Source organism: Colletes gigas, unplaced genomic scaffold (genome assembly GCF_013123115.1).
Source record: "Colletes gigas isolate AHSC1104 unplaced genomic scaffold, ASM1312311v1 Colletes_gigas_Sc00008, whole genome shotgun sequence".
Lineage (NCBI taxonomy): Eukaryota > Metazoa > Arthropoda > Insecta > Hymenoptera > Colletidae > Colletes > Colletes gigas.
The window spans coordinates 5,737,650-5,755,188 of NW_025106637.1; the positions used below are offsets into that span (position 1 = coordinate 5,737,650).

General features: G+C 39.0%; 1 protein-coding gene across 1 annotated transcript; it reads right to left on the reverse strand.

Annotated features, from left to right (window-relative positions):
- Nucleotides 1-277: 277 nt before the first annotated feature.
- Nucleotides 278-17,244, reverse strand: LOC122396708. Its single transcript, XM_043395327.1, has 5 exons — nucleotides 17,174-17,244; nucleotides 11,781-11,883; nucleotides 11,638-11,723; nucleotides 8,374-8,478; nucleotides 278-4,095 (listed from the first exon to the last, which is right to left on the reverse strand). Exons 1-5 carry the CDS (start codon nucleotides 17,196-17,198, stop codon nucleotides 1,031-1,033), a joined length of 3,384 nt encoding a protein of 1,127 aa, XP_043251262.1. The 5' UTR covers nucleotides 17,199-17,244; the 3' UTR covers nucleotides 278-1,030.
- Between the last annotated feature and the right edge of the window lie 295 nt (nucleotides 17,245-17,539).

Below are 17,539 nucleotides of genomic sequence, written 5' to 3' on the forward strand. Positions count from 1 at the left end.
CGTACTCTTATGCTTTGAATCGATTAAACGTGTCTGCAGATTGTCAAGACCGATGTGTCGATGTTGTCATGGCAAATAAACAAGACTGCATAGAAGGGACAGGAATGGAAAAGAGTTTAGGAAACACCTACTCTAAATTTTAAAGTTTTATACAATGTTATAATAGAATAATAATCATAGTTACAGTTCGAAACGATCGAGAAAAGAAAAAAGGTCTTTCATTCACGAAAGTTGTCGAACTTTTTTTTTACAACGAATAAGTATATTTAATATCGTAATGTATTGGATTACATAAGGTACATTTTCATAACTACCTAGTTGCCATTCCCTCTTGCACACTCGTACATACATTTAAGTATACACACACATCTACGAATCCATTGCTTTCGGTTTTAATATTGAGACCCTGTTCCTTGTCATTGGTAGGAATAAAATTAATCGAACGCTAATGATATCTGATTAATTTGCCTTTAAAGATCAATTACCTATTCTATCGACGATATCTGTTTATTTATTATTCTACGCGTATACAGTCACATATAGCGTAACTCTATTCTAACACTATCGTAAAGTTATGTAAACTTTATATGCGTTCTATTATACTATATGTTAATATTCTCAATTACAATTGGAAATTTCCTGCGTGGTTTCCAAATGCATAACACAATGATTACTTTCTGGTAATAGATTATTAGTAAATTGTTAACGTAGGACGGAAAATATCATAACTTTTATGTACGTTTAAATAGAAGAATCTCTTTCAATCTCTGAATGTTATCAATTTATTACAATTTCAAAACGTGGAGAAATTCCTTAAAAAAATAACTAATTCCCATAATTTTCGATAAGCGTAAAATATACAAACATTACACGATCGTGGATTAAACTGAATAAACTACGCGAATACGATTAACACAAAAGGAAAGAATGGACGGTCCCAGAAGTCTAAAACATAAAACAGCACGACATCACAGATTTCATTCTAAAACTAAGGCCCATCTGGTCGATCCTCGTGTAAACCAGCAGTACTCTAAACTGTCACTGAGGTTTCGTTCTTTGTTTGTTCCTCGACTTTTCCTGAAACGATCGTCTCCTTCTTCTCGCTTTCCGCGGGTTCCGGTTCGATCAGACCTCCCAGAACAGCCTCCACGTATTCCTCGCGTCCCTCGTCCGTGTTTAACGAGAACCCGATCGACGGAACCAACTCAGTTTTCACAACAGTCTTCGTAGAATCCGTCGTAACAGTTCTTGGCACAGGTGTCGTCGTCGTGGTCACTTCGTTGCTCGTTGTAGGAAACGTTTTAGCAGTCGACGAAGTCTCGACTTCGAAGCCGCTGCTCGACTCGTCGTTTCTATTAGAACTCTTAAGAGGGAGGCCAGTTTGAAAATCGAGGGACCTTTCCTCTTTGGGCAGATCGAACACGAGCTGTCGATCTGCCCTGTAAATAGGTTCTCCAAAGTTCTGCATCAACTGACCTAGGATCTGTTTCTTCAACAGAGGCAGTGGGATCACCGAACTCTTGTTCCCAGACTCTGTCGAGGTCTCTTGAGATCTGCTTAAGTCTCGAAGCTGCGTGGTGGACTTTACTTCTTTGGCGATCGTTTTCAGTTCTGGTCTCTGAGCATCCAAGGAAAAGGGTCGAGGAGCACGATCCAGTCTCAGCAACTCGGACATCAATTGAAGGAGACTCACGCTGTTGAAATTCTGCTTTTTCGAGTCGTCCGTGAAATTATTTTCGATGTTTAACCGATCTTTGACGTCCAAAGCGTTTGAAGTAGTAGTTGGAATCTCTGGCTCGACGGATTTAATTATTTTCAGCTCGTGTGCTGTTTTGTCTTGTTGGGAGATCAATTTATCGATCAAGTCCTCCTCGATGGGCACCAATTCCTCGTCTTTGTTCAACGTTAACGTTACTTGATAGGAGGAATTGTTCCTGTCGATGGCTTCCTCGATTTCCTTAACAGTTTTCGGCTGGATCGACCTCAACAAAGCATTTGCTGTCGAACTTTCAACGAGATCCCCTTTATCCACTGTTTCCAATTTCCCTGTTGATTTCTCCACGCTTCTTTGCGCAACGGGCTTCGAAACCGATTCCAAAAGCGACACTGGAGTCTGCTTGTGCAGCCTTTGTGTCGGAATTTCGTCAAAATTGCCTACGGAATAGGAAGAACTCGAAGACACTGTCGTCACTTTCATCGTTTTCTCAAGTTTGGTCGTGTTGCAGGGTTCTCCAGTTTGATCGAAGCAAGGTACTTTCGAGCTGGGAGCTTCGACAGAGTCTCTGACAGTAAAATCATCGATAATCTCTTTAGTTTTATTTTTGGATGCAAACGACAGTCCTAATCCAGAGGACTCGGACGCTATTGTCGAAGAAACTCTTGGAACCTCCGGTTGCAAACTATCAGCTTTTATGGTGGAGTAATAACGAGAGCCAGAGTTATCATAGTTACTGGTAACTCCTATGTTCTCGTCGTAGGCAGTTGACTGATCAGTATAGTCCTTCTGGAACCCTGGTAACTCTGTGGTCCTCGTTCCAGCGTGAGACGAGTAACGAATCGATAGACTAGACACTTCGGACAATTCTGGCACTTTAATCTGGAACTTGCTGCGAGTTGTTTCCGAAGTTTTCAAAATTCTCGGAAGTTCGAACGACTCTGAATGATTTTTCAAATTACTCGATGCGTTTATCAGCGAGGGGTGAGTCTTTGTTTGGTCGAAATTCGAACTCGAGTCTATGGTGCTCACTCTTATGGTGCTCTCGATGTAGGAAGGAGTCGTGGTCGGCACAAAGGTCTCCGAACGTCTTTGATCGTCTCTTTGGTATTGTTGGGTCGTCGTTTCCACGTTTGATACCGGTCTTCCTGTGATATACTGATAATCTTTTCTATCGTGAGCATCGAACGATGCGTTGAACGCAGCTCCTTTGGCTTTGTCCTCCACAGGATTCTGCTCCTGAACGGAAATCCCCCTGAACGGTTGACGCAGCGCGTGCCCCAAGCCTATGCTGCCTCTCGTTTCGATATCGTCCACATTTTCATCGCCCTGGAACCCTTGGTAAGCTTCCTCGAACGATGGGCTGTTATCGTTCTGCAAATTCGATCTATTGAATCGAAGATCCTCAGCGACTCTCACTTGGAATCTCTCTCGCGGGCTATCTCTCCTCTCCTCTTCGCTGGTTAGATCCGTGTAATCATCCTGGTAGCTCTGTGGTCGATCGTAATCCTCCCTGTTCGCTTTCCTCGCAGGATTGGTCTTCTTCGAAGCTTGCTGGTCGTTAGGGAATATCCTGGTCGGCGGAGTGACGTAACTCTTGGTCCCGCTGTGGGAGAAGAAGTAGTCCGAGCTGTCTATGACTTGGTCCAGCTTATTGTAGGCCAAAGTCGACGGTCTGTAGGTGGTGGGCACCGTAGGCGAGTAGAACCTTCTCGTGGTGGTGGTAACAGTGGGCACAGTGGGCGCGTAGGAGGGCTGAAACTGATCGTTGAACTCGTTGGGTCTTCGATAGCTGTCTTGGAAGTCTCTGGTCCTCTGTTGGTGAGTCCCGTGGCCAGGATCGTTCAGCGTCTGCACGCGTATGATCGGTGAATCCTGGTAAGGTGATCGTGACTTCTCCTGGGGATAGAATCTCTCCTGGTAGTTTCGACTGGTCTCCTGTTTCCTCTCCTTGAACTGATAAGGCGGCAGAAAATCGTGGACTGGTCTCGGGTAATCCTCGAAGTTGCTTCTCAAGTCGTTTCCAGTCGAGTCCACCGACGAGTAATCGGGAACCCTTCCTGTTCCTGTTCCCCGCTGATAGTCCACCACGCTTCCTGTTCTGTCCGGATCCACCAGACCATCCTTGGTCACGTCTGTTCCCGACTGGAGACTGATCATGGCGTAGGCGTTGCGAATCATCTCGTCGTCGTCCTGCTGATAGCTGTTTCGATTCACGTCGATGTACTTCTCGCTGGACGAACAGTCCACCTTCGTCCACCAGTCGCAGGTGAGCAACTTCTGGCTGAAGATAGACCCTATGGGGCAGAGGAACGAGGAAACCAGCACGTCGTGGCAGACGTGGAACACTTGGCATCCCGCCACCTCGTCCGCGTAGTAACCTGTCGGGGAAAGTTATAACAATAAATAACGCGTTTTCCTAACGACGAACTGGTCACGCATTTCACAGTTATAGGTAATAAAATTCCACGGCGATCGTGTACGAGTTCCATTAAACATGCTCGTTACTCGTTTCCTCGAATCAAAACGTCCTTGTAACAATCGAGTTGCAGCATCGACGGATTCCTGAGACTGAAATAACGTTCGTAACGATCCGTGTTTTTTTGCAACTTGAAATAATCGCGACTCGACCAATGTTTACGTTTGATACGTCTTGTGTAATGACCATACACGACGCTGATCCTATATTCGTGCGATATCTTTCTCTTTTCCGATTATCTAATACCGCTCTTTCTTCCGCGAGCTCGATCGTGTAATGTAAAGGAGTCTTCGATGTTCATCGGGAATGTTTCGCGACACGGTTGATACAAGGCACTTGGAAATTTTAATTAAACCGCTTTCTTCACGAACGAGTCGACGTTACGGGCGTCTGATCGACGAGAAATCAAACCTGTACGCTAGATCAAACGATAATAGGTCAAGTACGCTTATCGGTATTTTAATTAGATGAGAATAGCACCATCAATGATAAAAGATTAAGCTTGATATTTGTTTTTAAAGTCAAAGTGCGTGTGTAATGTAGAGATATGTAATTTAGAGAATAAAAAAAGTTTGTATAAACAGTGAAATTTTTCGGCGAAGAAAAAAATTTCAAATCGTTCTAAAAAAAATATTTTCAGTTATGAGGGTCAATTACAATCATTTTTTGTCAATAGACATACCCCCAAAATCCTACACACTTTCGAGAAAAAAATTCGAGTAGGTGCAGTTTTTCGGCGATAAAAAATTTGTTCAAATCGATCTGGAAAAATTATTTTCAGTTGCGGGGGTCAATTACAATAATTTTTGGTGAATAGACATACCCCCGAATTTCTACGCGCTTTCGAGAAAAAAATTTATTACGTCCAACATCGAATATTGAATTCTGTTTTTGAATAGCAAAGCTACTTTCAGTTTCCGACAGAATTCCAACATAAGACTCGTAACACGATAACGAGGCGAAACAGGAAATATCTTTACAAATTTTTTATTGTTTTTGTGTGCGTAATCAAATGCTGAAACGATTATATGTATACGTACGTATATAAATCAAGCATGTAGTTGGGAATAAACTACTATTAGTATTACGTTACATAATTTCTATTACTCACGAGTGTAATGCATGAAATATGAAACGTATAAAACGTCAATCGCGTTTATTTCGTTAAAAGACCAAGCAGTTTCAGATTGTAATGAGCCACGTAAAGAAATATAAATTTTCTCTGCAAGGAAAGCCATATGTTTCTTTCGCTTAGATCGACCACAGACGCTTAAATGCCAGGTTAAACTTCTCCATGCGTCTGCATGGACGAAAGTCGAACGTTCTTCGCCCAAACAATTTGTAATTGCAAATAAATAACAGGGTCCGGTGTCCCGAATGGCGTCAGCCTGGCATCAGAAACGTTCGAATAATCCTAAGCGGATAAAGGCCAAGCGCCTTTATCGCATTGTTAGGCTACTTTCGCCGACATTCAACTACTTCCCAAGCAACATCATCCTACAACTGTACAACATTATCAGAGTGTTGCTCAATACAGAAATCATAATAAACGAGCGGAGGCTGAACTTTCTTTAGCCGGTATACAGTCCCGTGGCTCGCCTGAAATCCGTATAACTTAACTATTGCGATGCAATTAAGTAACATCATTGACATAATCTACCCTGTGATGGGTGTAATTAACTCGACTCGAATTGCTACCGTTGGGCAAAAAGGAGCGTATAATATTCAAGGAACTCGTTGTTTTCGCAACAAAGAAGACACGGTTGCAGACAGGTACGAACGTACTCGATGTGGACATCGACGTTGCACAGAGCCAAACGCGATTTTGGCAGCACGTGAACGTTTTCGCGGTGATTTTTACAAAGAGTTTCGCGGTATCACGGTGAGCATCAGTGGCTGGGAACGGTGACCTATTGCGAAACCGAAGAAAATGCTGCAGGTAGACGTCACGGGCCACACGTGCTGCTACACGCCGTCTGTGTGCGTGAGAATCATCCTTGACATCGATACCAAAGGCGAAAAATTGTACGGGACCAAATAACGATCGATTTGGAGCTGATGGATCCGGGTTGATTTTATTCGCGATTCCCCAAACATGTTCCTACGTGAAATTTCTCGATTCCGAGACTCCTGGCCTCGTGGTTGCTATTGCAACGGGGGATCGATGAAAATTCAAGGGAGAACCCATTTTCCTGAAATTGTTAATATCGAAACGTACTCGAAAGGATAACGAATCTTGGTGAATATCAGAGATTTCTTTCTAGATTTGAATAGAAGTTGCAACTGAGAACCAGTTTGTTGAAACGAGACGCAATTAATCATGAATGTGCGGCACGCAAGAGGTTCCAAACATTCATCTTTTTAGCTCTGCTTCGACGAGGGAAAGCTGGATCGAATCTTAGATGAATGAAATGAATAGATCTGAAACGAACGCTTCAATTTTCTCTGCAGAATCTTAGTTCTATGCTGTATTAAGTCTATTTTATTTTATTTTTACAGGTAACCAAGAAGATTTGGAATTTCGAAACTTTTAGGAAAATCGTTCGTTCATATAGATTTTTATTTTTGTTATTTCCAATATGATTCGATTTGAGGAAAGTAAGTGTTCTTATTAACCGAATAGCTGTGTCCCCCAATTAGAACGGTGGGCTTCGACATAGAAAAGCTTGGATAATAACTACACAGAGCAATTCTACGACCGTGGAAAGGTATTTATCGTAATGTGACCGACAAACGATCGCCAGATTAATATGCATGCGCAGCATTTTCATCGTTCTCGCATCGATTCCCTCCGGAGCACGAACGCTTTCATCTAACACGCCTTAGGGCGCGTCCAGATTCAACCCGATGCACCTAGCCGAGCCACCTAAAGCCACGTTTCTACGTACGAAACATTTACACTTGGTCGATGGAAACAGGTTTCTTAAACACGTTATGGCTAAAAAACCATTTTGCAAGCTTGTCAAACCGAGGTATCGATTCTAATATAACGTATAGTTAGGATTAAGTTGCAAAACAGCAATTCGCTGAACCTCGCCCTTTCACGTTGCTGTCGTTGATCCTACAAATCATGCTTTCATGTGTTCTTTTCCTCGTTACGATGAATGCTTTGCTTTTTCACGCCTGGAGAAAACCGTAGTCGAAAGTAACAATTTATCTTTGAGATACGATTTCGTAAGAATATTTATTAAAGAAAGAAATTTGTGAAACTCCGCAATGATCTTTTCCAATGATTAAGTGATTCATAGATGGTAGTTTCCTGAATTGTCAAAAAGGAAATACTACTATCCTGTTTAGAATACAAATGTGAACTCAAAATTTACAGTACGAGTTTTCATTTATCTCGAATTTAAAAATATCTATAAAATTAAGTGATTTCCAAACGATTATCTCTGATGAGTTTATAATATTCATAAATGCATTTGGCCAGGATTCTGTCGCAGAACGAACTATTCAACGTTGATATTCTTTCGTAACGCAAACGAAACTTTCGAAGGAGAAAGAAGATCGAGGTCACACTGGCTCCATTGATAACGACATTCTGGGAGACATTGCTAGAAGTCAATTCTCGTATAACTGGAAAGTGTTTCGAGAGAAAAAAAGCTTTCCAATCAGAGCGCGTGTGAAAATATCTTGAAGGATTTCGTCGACACCGAGAGAGCCCAGAAATTTATACAACTGGAACAAACAATCTCACAAGTCGTTAGCAAAAAGTGTATTGACGCAGTTTTCATCCTACTTAAACATTTTCAGTTTTCATGGAAAGCTATTGATTCCTGAACCAATATTTTATATACCACGTTTACAATGTACGAAAAATATTTCAAAAAATATTATCTTGTATGAAAATAAAGATAGGAATTTCTTTGAACTTCATCCTGCCGCCTAGCATTTTGCGTTCACTTTTCCGTCTGGTTACGAATAATGAAGTCGTTAAATAAAATAAATACAGTTATATAAAATAAATATAAGGCGGTAACGTTGCTTTAGATGGCTCGAATCGCGTCTGGTACGTTTGAAAACCGCCTGACGACGTTACCTAATCCCAAAGTCGTGGCATCGACATTTCCATAGGCGTACACGAGATGCGAGTCGACGGAATTTTCTACCAAACTAGATACCCATGGGTGAAATCGAGGATAAAGGTACGGGGACAGTGATTCATTTGAATTTCATTCACCTCGTGAACGTCCTTCGCACGTGAATCCTGTCTGAGGCAGCGTCGTATACGCAGGATAATCGACGCCTGGCTCTCCTGGCACGTTCCTCCTTATGTCCGACAAGTCTGAAACAGCGAAATGTTTATTTCCACATTAATGTTGATCGCTGTTCAGATACGTCCGAAACAGTAGCCGATTCGAAAGATTTATTAACCAAGATTCTACGAGCACAGTGGCTTTATTGGGCTGTTTGTAACGTTTAAACGAACAGGTGTACAGACCTCCGACAGACCAACTCGTAACAATTATGGTCCTGACTAAACACCACTCAATCGTTTAACGTTCACTTTTTTCAGATTAATGATTGAAAATCAGCTTCTATAATAACGAACAAGTCATTTAGAAATTTATTTTTCTTCGTCGTTTCGACGAGCTTTCATGGTTTTTGAGCCATGTTTGTAAAAAGGGTAAAATATTACATAAAAATACTTCGTTGTACGTTGGATTCTGCATGTCCATCTTTTAAATATTGTCTATTAATTTCTAAATACTAAAATACTGTTTTGGTAACTTTTATATTGGTTGTTTCCAAATGATTTTTTGTTTTTTTTTTAAAGCACTTGACAATGTATCGTGTAAATTTTATTGAAACGTTCAGCAAGCTAACAGTTCTGAGTAATTTTAAAGTAAGCTTTGATTACTTAAGACACACTATAACGTAGTTACAAATACGGAAGCTTTCAGCATTGAACGTTGGCTAAATATAGCAGGATATAAGCAGTGTTATTATGTAATTTACAATCAGCGAGTGCATTTGATCGATTTACTTAAAAAGGTAACGGAATCGTTAATCTACGTCTTGATTAACATCGTATAATTAGTTCGACACGTCTGAAAACGAAAAAAATCTCGATTTTGACGTACGATAAATTAAAACCAAGAAATCGAAAGTATATACCCTGGAAAATTAAACGATTAACTAATTGGAACGTAGAAAATACATTACGAATTGTCAATAAGAAGAAACAAAGTTTTCCCAGAAAGTCTAAGTCTAGAAAAATATTTTTTTCTTTATCCACAGTTAAGTAAATTAAAAACAAGCAACGTAAAATGTTGCATACGTTCAATTATATTTATATCAAGTGTTAATACAAGATTGTTGAGGCTGGATTTAAAAAAATTTTAAATACCTACATATCGTTTGTATCTTATGACATTAAATAAATACCAACGAATAATGGTTAGTATTTCAATGAACTTTAAAATCACATACACCGCGTTATTATATCGATTCAAGGCTGTGCAACCTGAATTCAGTCCATCATTACACATTCACTCCTTATAGGCAAATGTGAACTTATGTGTGTTCCAAACCACATGCAAGAGATCTTTATTGTCATGTAAAAATAAATTCTATATTTTCTACATATTTATTTATTTTCAATATTTATTCCATTGAACGATTATTGAGATAAGCTTCTATCCGTTCAACGTGAAATACAGTTTTAATTTTTATTTGATATTTGAATCAAAATATCAAACATTCAAACGTGTTTTCGAATATCTAATCATATTTTTTTTTAATTCATGAACATAATTTCATTTCACCATTCAGATCGTAATATTTCATCCTAATTTAATGAACTCTATTGTCACGAGTTTTGAGTCCACTGGATCGACATATTTATTTTCTATTAATTGATTTTTATCAAGATTGCTTCAATTTCGAATGGCCATAGTCGCTATTTACGTTCGCATAAATTAGAAATTTATTAAATAGAATTCAGTAAAAATCACCGACTATTAATTGTAGGCGATCGATTAAATGCCGCGTATGCAGAACAATCCAAGGTTGTAAAAGGACTCGTAAGGATAATCCCGTGTGCCTGTGACATTTAACAGTATGCCCCGTGTTTACAGTTCTCGAAGCGCAGCACGTGATTCAACGGTTCTGCGCCTCGTAATTTGCAAGATGCTTCACGTGACCTATGCCAAGATTTTTTTTATTTCGTACGTTTGTCGTAGACCGTTGCCTTTCACGGTACTTGATAATACATCTTCGTCTTAACGATCTCGTCTTCGTCCAACAGGCGTTCATCAATCGTCGCGATAAAAACGAAACCGCGTAGCGTCATCGGAGATAGGATCTTTCCTTTCGACGAGAATGGTCGAAAAACGCGATGACATTCTGCCTCGGATAATGCCACCGATCGTCATAATTATTAAGACGCGAGGACGAACAATAATGGCAAATGAAATTGGCATTATGGATACGAGAATCGTTGGCAGGAAACGGCGATAGCGATCTGAATAGCGACTTTATACGAAGAATGGGCGAAGTAAACGAGGGAAAATGACGTAGAAATTACGCTATTGAATAGACATTGCGTTTCCAAACGTATTTGAGAGTTCGTTCCTTTCTTCAAAGAATAGTTGTGGATGTTATTAGTAGTGGGAGGACCAATCCCCAGAGGCAAGAATTCAACAATGAAGCAAACAGTTCATTGCATTAGTGGATATACATATTTAGACGTGAATTAATTTTTCAATGAAAAAGACTCGTTCATTTCATTCAGATTGTAATTTTGCATCATAATGAATGCTATTTACACGAGTTCAGAGTCTTTCTTTACTAAAAAAAAAAAATGGAAAACTAGTGTTCGATGCAACGTATAAAAATAAAGCATTTTAAAATAAACTACACTTGTTCAGGCTACGTTTTATATTAATTTTAGAAATTGCCTTTGTTACTTTGTCCTTTGCAATCGATAGCGTGTAAAATAGAAACGAGTCTTTGAAACGAAAATAATTGAAATCGAAGTTCTTTTTAACCCAACTATTTCACTAGTTAATGCTTGACACCATTTTTGCCGGTTGACGCGACTATATAAGAGTATGACTGTTATCTTTAATAATCTAAGAGACTGCGTGAAAGTGAAGAATGGAAATGCACAAATAAGCAATATGCTAACGATTATGTCTTCTGCCTTGTCCTATAATTAGTAACGCGATGACACCATTTCTACCGGTTGACGCGATTGTTCGAAACGAAGATCGTAATCGTCTGCGGTACAAAAGTTAGAAAATAAATGATTTTTTACGACACGAGAAATTCCATGCTTCGTCGTTAATTATTTTCTATCCATTAAGCTATAAATACTTTTGTATAGAAGACTGTCTTGTTTGAAATTCTTTGTAATTAAGTTATTCTGTGCGTTTGACTGGTCGAAAGGATTTTCCGCGAGTTCTATGGAAAAGGCTCGAACGAAATCGTCTTGATTTACCTGTTCTCTCTTCGTAAGGATCGTACTGGCCACCGGCAGATCCATAACTGTCAAAGGCTCCTTCTTCTTCCGGATCGAAGTATTTCCTGAAACCGACGTTACATTCAAAGAAATGCACGCGAAACGATTCTCGAAATCGTTACCTTCCTCTGGTACCGTCGATGGCTCTTCGCGACAGGAAGCTCCTCCTTGGAATTTCATGTTCAAGACTGCCGTGAATATTGCACAAGACCAGTGTCACGAGACCTGCACAAAAAGGAGTGCCTCAGCTGGAAAGTGTTACACCAGCGAATATTTAAAAACGTAATCGTCGACGGGAACCCACGATACACGTTGCACCATACCAGAGATCGTCAAAACTTTTATCCCGATAAAATTGTCCAATAACCAATGAAAAATAAAAGAACTCTCACACGTTACTTGTTTAATAAAAACTATAATCCGAATTATAAAACGAAACATTATTTGTAGATTTGTAGAAAAGTTTAATTGCTCGAAAATTACGTTGATTTTATTGGTGATTTATTATTCGAATTTTGTCCAACTTTGCTCCGTACTACAAAGCACTTAAGGTTTAAAGAATAATTAATAATTGTGAACACTGGGTTCCTGGATCTGTAATTTATACATGTACGAATATACGTTTAAAATAACTGATAGGGTCTAAAGAGGCGTCGTGAAAATGAACAACTCTCGAAAATTTCTAGCCCGCGAAAAACGAAAGCGCGTCATTAAATGGCGTTAATAAATACTTCGCACCCGTTGAACCTTTTTAAGACTATTCCGAGTCTCCTGGCTGTTATTAATCAATAGTTAGCGGTTGTTTCGCGATATACTCCATCCGAAATGGTTTCTAGACCAGTTCCAGACGAGTCACGAGGCAAACGCAAAGTCGACCCGCTTTCGAACTTGATGGATGCCTGTAACCGGATCGTGAGAGCATTGTTTTCCGCACATCGGGCTGTTTTACACGATTGACGGTACTCCAGCACGTGAAATCAAACGGTTCGAGATGAATTCCATCCAAGGTGAAGCGTTAATGGATGTTACGATTCGTTAACTCGTTTCTCGGGTCCTTGTTTGTGTTGTTGATAAATTATAGACACGATTATAGACCACGGTCAAGTACGAGGTCTGCTCAACCCCTTCATTTCGTTTTTTTATTATGTGAAGCTCCGTTACTCGCGTACTATGTTTAGAAATACATATTCACTAGTTTTTTCTTTCCTCCTTTTCAATAGAAACGTTGTATATGTATTATATATATTTATTTGCACTTTATTCGAAAGTAATTATACATTTGCATCATAAGCACAAACTTTCAAGTTTTTAACCAAAACATCAAGGTACAAATGTAATTCTGCAAAATGATTTCAGGGATTTATTTATGTTGAACAAATCAGATAGTTACATTTCGAAAAGCACAACGCAACTGTTTCTCAAATTTAATTATGCATTTGTTCTTATAATTCTGCATATAAAAGTGGTAAGGTACAGCCAGTGAAGTCGTCATACTTTACGAGATACTTCATATTCTATGGTTGCATTTAATAGCTCAATCTTCGTGCTGAAATTGTATTCATCACACTAAATTACGTAACACTGATGGCCATGGTTACGGGTTGATACCTGGTAAACAGTACGATTCATGAACACATTTCATTCAGTAATGGCTTTTGTGCCTCGGGTGTCTTTACTTAGGTTGAAACAGTTTTAACCATATTGCAACGAGTTTGACTAATTATTAGAAAGTTGACACGTTCGATGTATTTGTGAGATGCAACACATTGTAAGACTTATCGAATGTGCATAGTGCACTTGCATCGTTGCACCGAACAAAGAAATTTTGTCATCGGAAGATATTATATCTTTGCTTTCACTTTTTATAAAATGTTTAGAGGATTGTTATTTTCAACATAAGAAAATATAGAAGGTTATTATCTGGCGATAAATTAATTGACCAATCAAGTGGAACGTGCGATCGACCGTGCGATGCAACAAGAAACAAATCTAATTAAACAGAAAACGTTAAAGGAGTGACTTTTAACGCGGAAAGAAAACGAGTTGGTCTTTCACGAGCAAAGGTATTCGGTCTCCTTCGTAACTACACAACTTCGTGACCTTTCTCAGAGCATCTTTTTAATACCACCAACGATACCCAACTTCTGCTGAAACAATGCTCGTGATCGCTATTATTCGAACGGATGAATTGATCCCTGGAATTTGCAGAACTCCGATCCCTGATCGATAAACGCCCCTCCCACGCACGTGATCCCGTTATCTCGCATTCTCAATGACATCAAGAGTGCTATAGTTTTTAATCAGGTCACACGTGAGAAAGCGTTACCGCCTCGAGCTATTTAAATATATTCCGTCAATTGAAAATTATTTTACATTCCGTTGATCGATGCGTGAATTATTTCGAACGATTGCTAATTTTCTTTATTATTATTGCTTCTTAGTAATATATTCTATCGAACAATTAAATTTCCATCCGTGTTATCGTAAGATATTTAATTCTTTCAACTTTTAATTATTGTTAACAGGGTGGTGAATAGTAAGAATGTTGTCTCCGCTTACGCGAACACCGCCAAACTTAAACTGATTATTTTCAGTGTCGCTAACGAGTAAATGTAACCGGGTAACGAAGTCGTGCAACACCAGGAACACGTTCTAACCCGACAGCAAATTTCTAGTTTACCAATTTCAACATCGAACAATTCTTTCTCCTCTAAATACGTCTCTTGCGTTAACTCCAGAATGCGTCAGTGGCGAACGCGTCACGACGGAAATTTAATGTTTCCAGCTAACGCAACCCGAAGTCTGGAAATATGAATTAGTTTTAATGGCACCTGGGTGTCGAAACGGAGGACGGAGATTCCGTGAACGAAGTCGTGAATTACGCAAAAAAAGAAAAAAAAAGAAGAAAAAGAAATTAATATTAAGCCACCGGTAGCTGTGGCTCCTCTCGCGTCATCTCAAACTTATGATTAACATTTTGAGAAATATTTCAAGCAATCGTCCGACCTGGGCAACTTTCAAACGACTGAAACCGCGGAACACCGTCCCCTAACAATTATTTTAATTAAGTTTCGGTCCAAATACTACTTTGAACGCGTCTCGTAGTCTGGGGGTCCCGAAAATCCTTTAGTATGAAATTTCACGTGGGAATGATTTGCGTCATGTCTCCGTTTCGCAAGGAATTCCTCTAATTTTTCCTTAATCAGGCAAAATTAGTAGTAATTCTGTTTGCTCTCCTTTTTACGAAACGAAAGGAATTAAAATTAAAATTATATGTATTTCGTGTATAAATGTTTTCGATCAAATATAGATCGTTTTCAGGCGAAATTTTAATATTATAAAGCAACTATTACACGTTTTTCTTTCAAAAGAAAATAAGACATTCAAATTTTTAAATTTAAAAAGTCAGTTCTATTTCTTTCATGGAGAACAAAATGAAGAATACGAGTTTCATAAGTTGAAAACGTTTACGTATGAAATGTAATACTTAAATGAATACTTGGACGTTGTGAGACCTGTACTTCCTTTGTTTTATAATACGGCGTTTATATAATCGCGTAACAAGCATCATTGAACCGTGCGTTTATACATATATTAACTCGAAATATCCCGGGAAGTATTCATTTTTCGATCACTTTCTTGTAATATTTTTATACAAGAAATATCGAGAAAAAACGATATATTTAAAGCAGTAGTTTCCAATCTTTCCCTATTTATGTTTATTTTTATTTTAATTGCTTGGAAAATGCTTGTATTAATAATATATTTGTATAATTTTCTGAAATTAAAATTTATGAATTGAACCATTTATTAAACGAACTAAGCAGTATATTTAAAATGATACAAAAAGAGAAATAATACTGTTGTTCGATAATTCATATATTTACAAACTTGAAATTGTTTTCATACTCTCCTAAGATTTCTATCTTTAGTTTAGATTTATAATTTTAATTTGCAATTCAATTTTGTTTATCCTCGAGAAAACAGGAGGTACCACCAACCCCGATTGCGTAACGTATCCTGTACATGAATTACGATTTCAAACAGTCCCCTCAAAGTGAGTTTAAAAACGTTCAAGTGCAAAGACTTCGTGTCTATTATATTGTACATTCTATTCCACTTATCTCTCTGCGTTACTTCCGATCAATTGAATTGCCCTCCCATTTGTACAGTCGTAACAGGATTGCATTGTGCTCAGGATACAGTCGTGAGAATATATTTCCATGTTCCCGCGTCAACCCGTGCATTTACGAATCACGAAGATTTCACTTCCATCGAACGTATACGCGAAACGCGATTGGGAACGCCCAGTGGCACAAAATTTTGCCAAAATAATTGATACAGTCCTCTAATCGATGCAACGAAACGATTTGGAACGTGGAATTAATTATTTCAACTTAGTTATTATACATACTTTAGGTGGGTTTTCTGCTCAATAAGATAATTTACTGAATTTTATAGAAATTTCTCAACCAACAAAAAGAATATTAATTATGATGAAAATAGAATTGAATGATATTTGTAAAATTAAAAGATAGGGTAATTATTTTGCAACTCTATTTAGAAAACAAATGTGACTGCTTGTATTGACTGTACGAAGTGGGATAAATCACTCCTACATTCCATCCACGTTATTGAGTCAATTGTTAACCAATACTGAGTACAATGAAGGAACTATCATTTTGTAGATTTAATCACTTCTTATAGCGAATCAATATAATCCCTGCATATTGCATAATATATCTATACACGCGTGCATTGATATCGATGGTATCGCATATCAATATTCATTACAGTATAATTCAAATATTAATCTGAACAACTTCTGCAATAGATCATCGTAAATCATTGCACGGGACCCAATAAATATTTTATTTATTACTTTAGGACGGTATTACACTTTCCCACGTTAGACATCACACTCTATAGTAACACGAATAATAATATAAACGATACACTCTTTCTACCAGTGTAACATATAATAACATTTCAAACTCATTATATCCAAGTAATAAATCTAGCATCTTTAAAGAAAATGAAATTTTCAAAGATTTCCATTACCTTACCATCCACGTAATAACAAAAACGACTTCGAAGATCACTCCGAAAAACACAAATTCATTTTACCTTGCAACGACATCGAAGTTCCCCCCCGGTCACGTGTAACACTACCAACAACGATTAAAACTGACCACAGACTAATTTCAACGATCCCGTCTCGATGGATAATCGCGAAAACGCGAGTGTAAATCTTTGACGATCTCTCGTCGTCGAGGATCACCGCGAGGGTGAACGAGAACGATATGCAAACGTAACGATACAATAACGCCTATCGACGATCAAGAAACATGGGAATACATGGTCTTGTTTGCCCCCGCGGGTCCCGGATAACGGATGATCGGGTTTTGCCTGTCTCGTAGGCGGAACGTCGCGCTGTAATCTGATTAACAAAAGGCGACCGCCGGCGTTGACCTCGCGGCGGGAAATTCGATTCGCGTGAAAATCTAGCACTTACACAGTGTACGGAGGCTGATCGGCATTTTGTTGCACGTTGCATGAGTAACCGAGAAGCTGTTCGACGCCGAACGTCCGCCCACCGTGGAGCAGCCGATGCACTGCGAGCACAACGATCACCTCCCGAGTCTTCTTCTCGGCCTTTTCGACCCGTGGAAGGGATCACGGGTCCCTCTTACCTTTCTTTTCGCTTTCCACCTCTCACCTGCCCCGCGAGTCATCCCTACAGAGCTGGAATCTCGATCGCGACTACGTGGAAATTCGGCGATCACGGCTAGTTACGTGTCCTTTCATGGCTTCCATCGTTTACAGACTTTCCCTGATAAGGGCTTTCAATAGAAAAATGGCTAGTATACGTGTAAACTGA

Bases quoted from the DNA above. Each gene is read 5' to 3' on its own strand.
- LOC122396708 (XM_043395327.1), bottom strand. From the start codon at position 17,198: ATGCCGATCAGCCTCCGTACACTGT. The intron at 11,884-17,173 runs GTAAGTGCTAGA...CTTTTTGTGCAG, and splicing joins GATCAGCCTCCGTACACTGT to GTCTCGTGACACTGGTCTTG. The intron at 8,479-11,637 runs GTAAATCAAGAC...TCGCTGTTTCAG, and splicing joins TCCTTACGAAGAGAGAACAG to ACTTGTCGGACATAAGGAGG.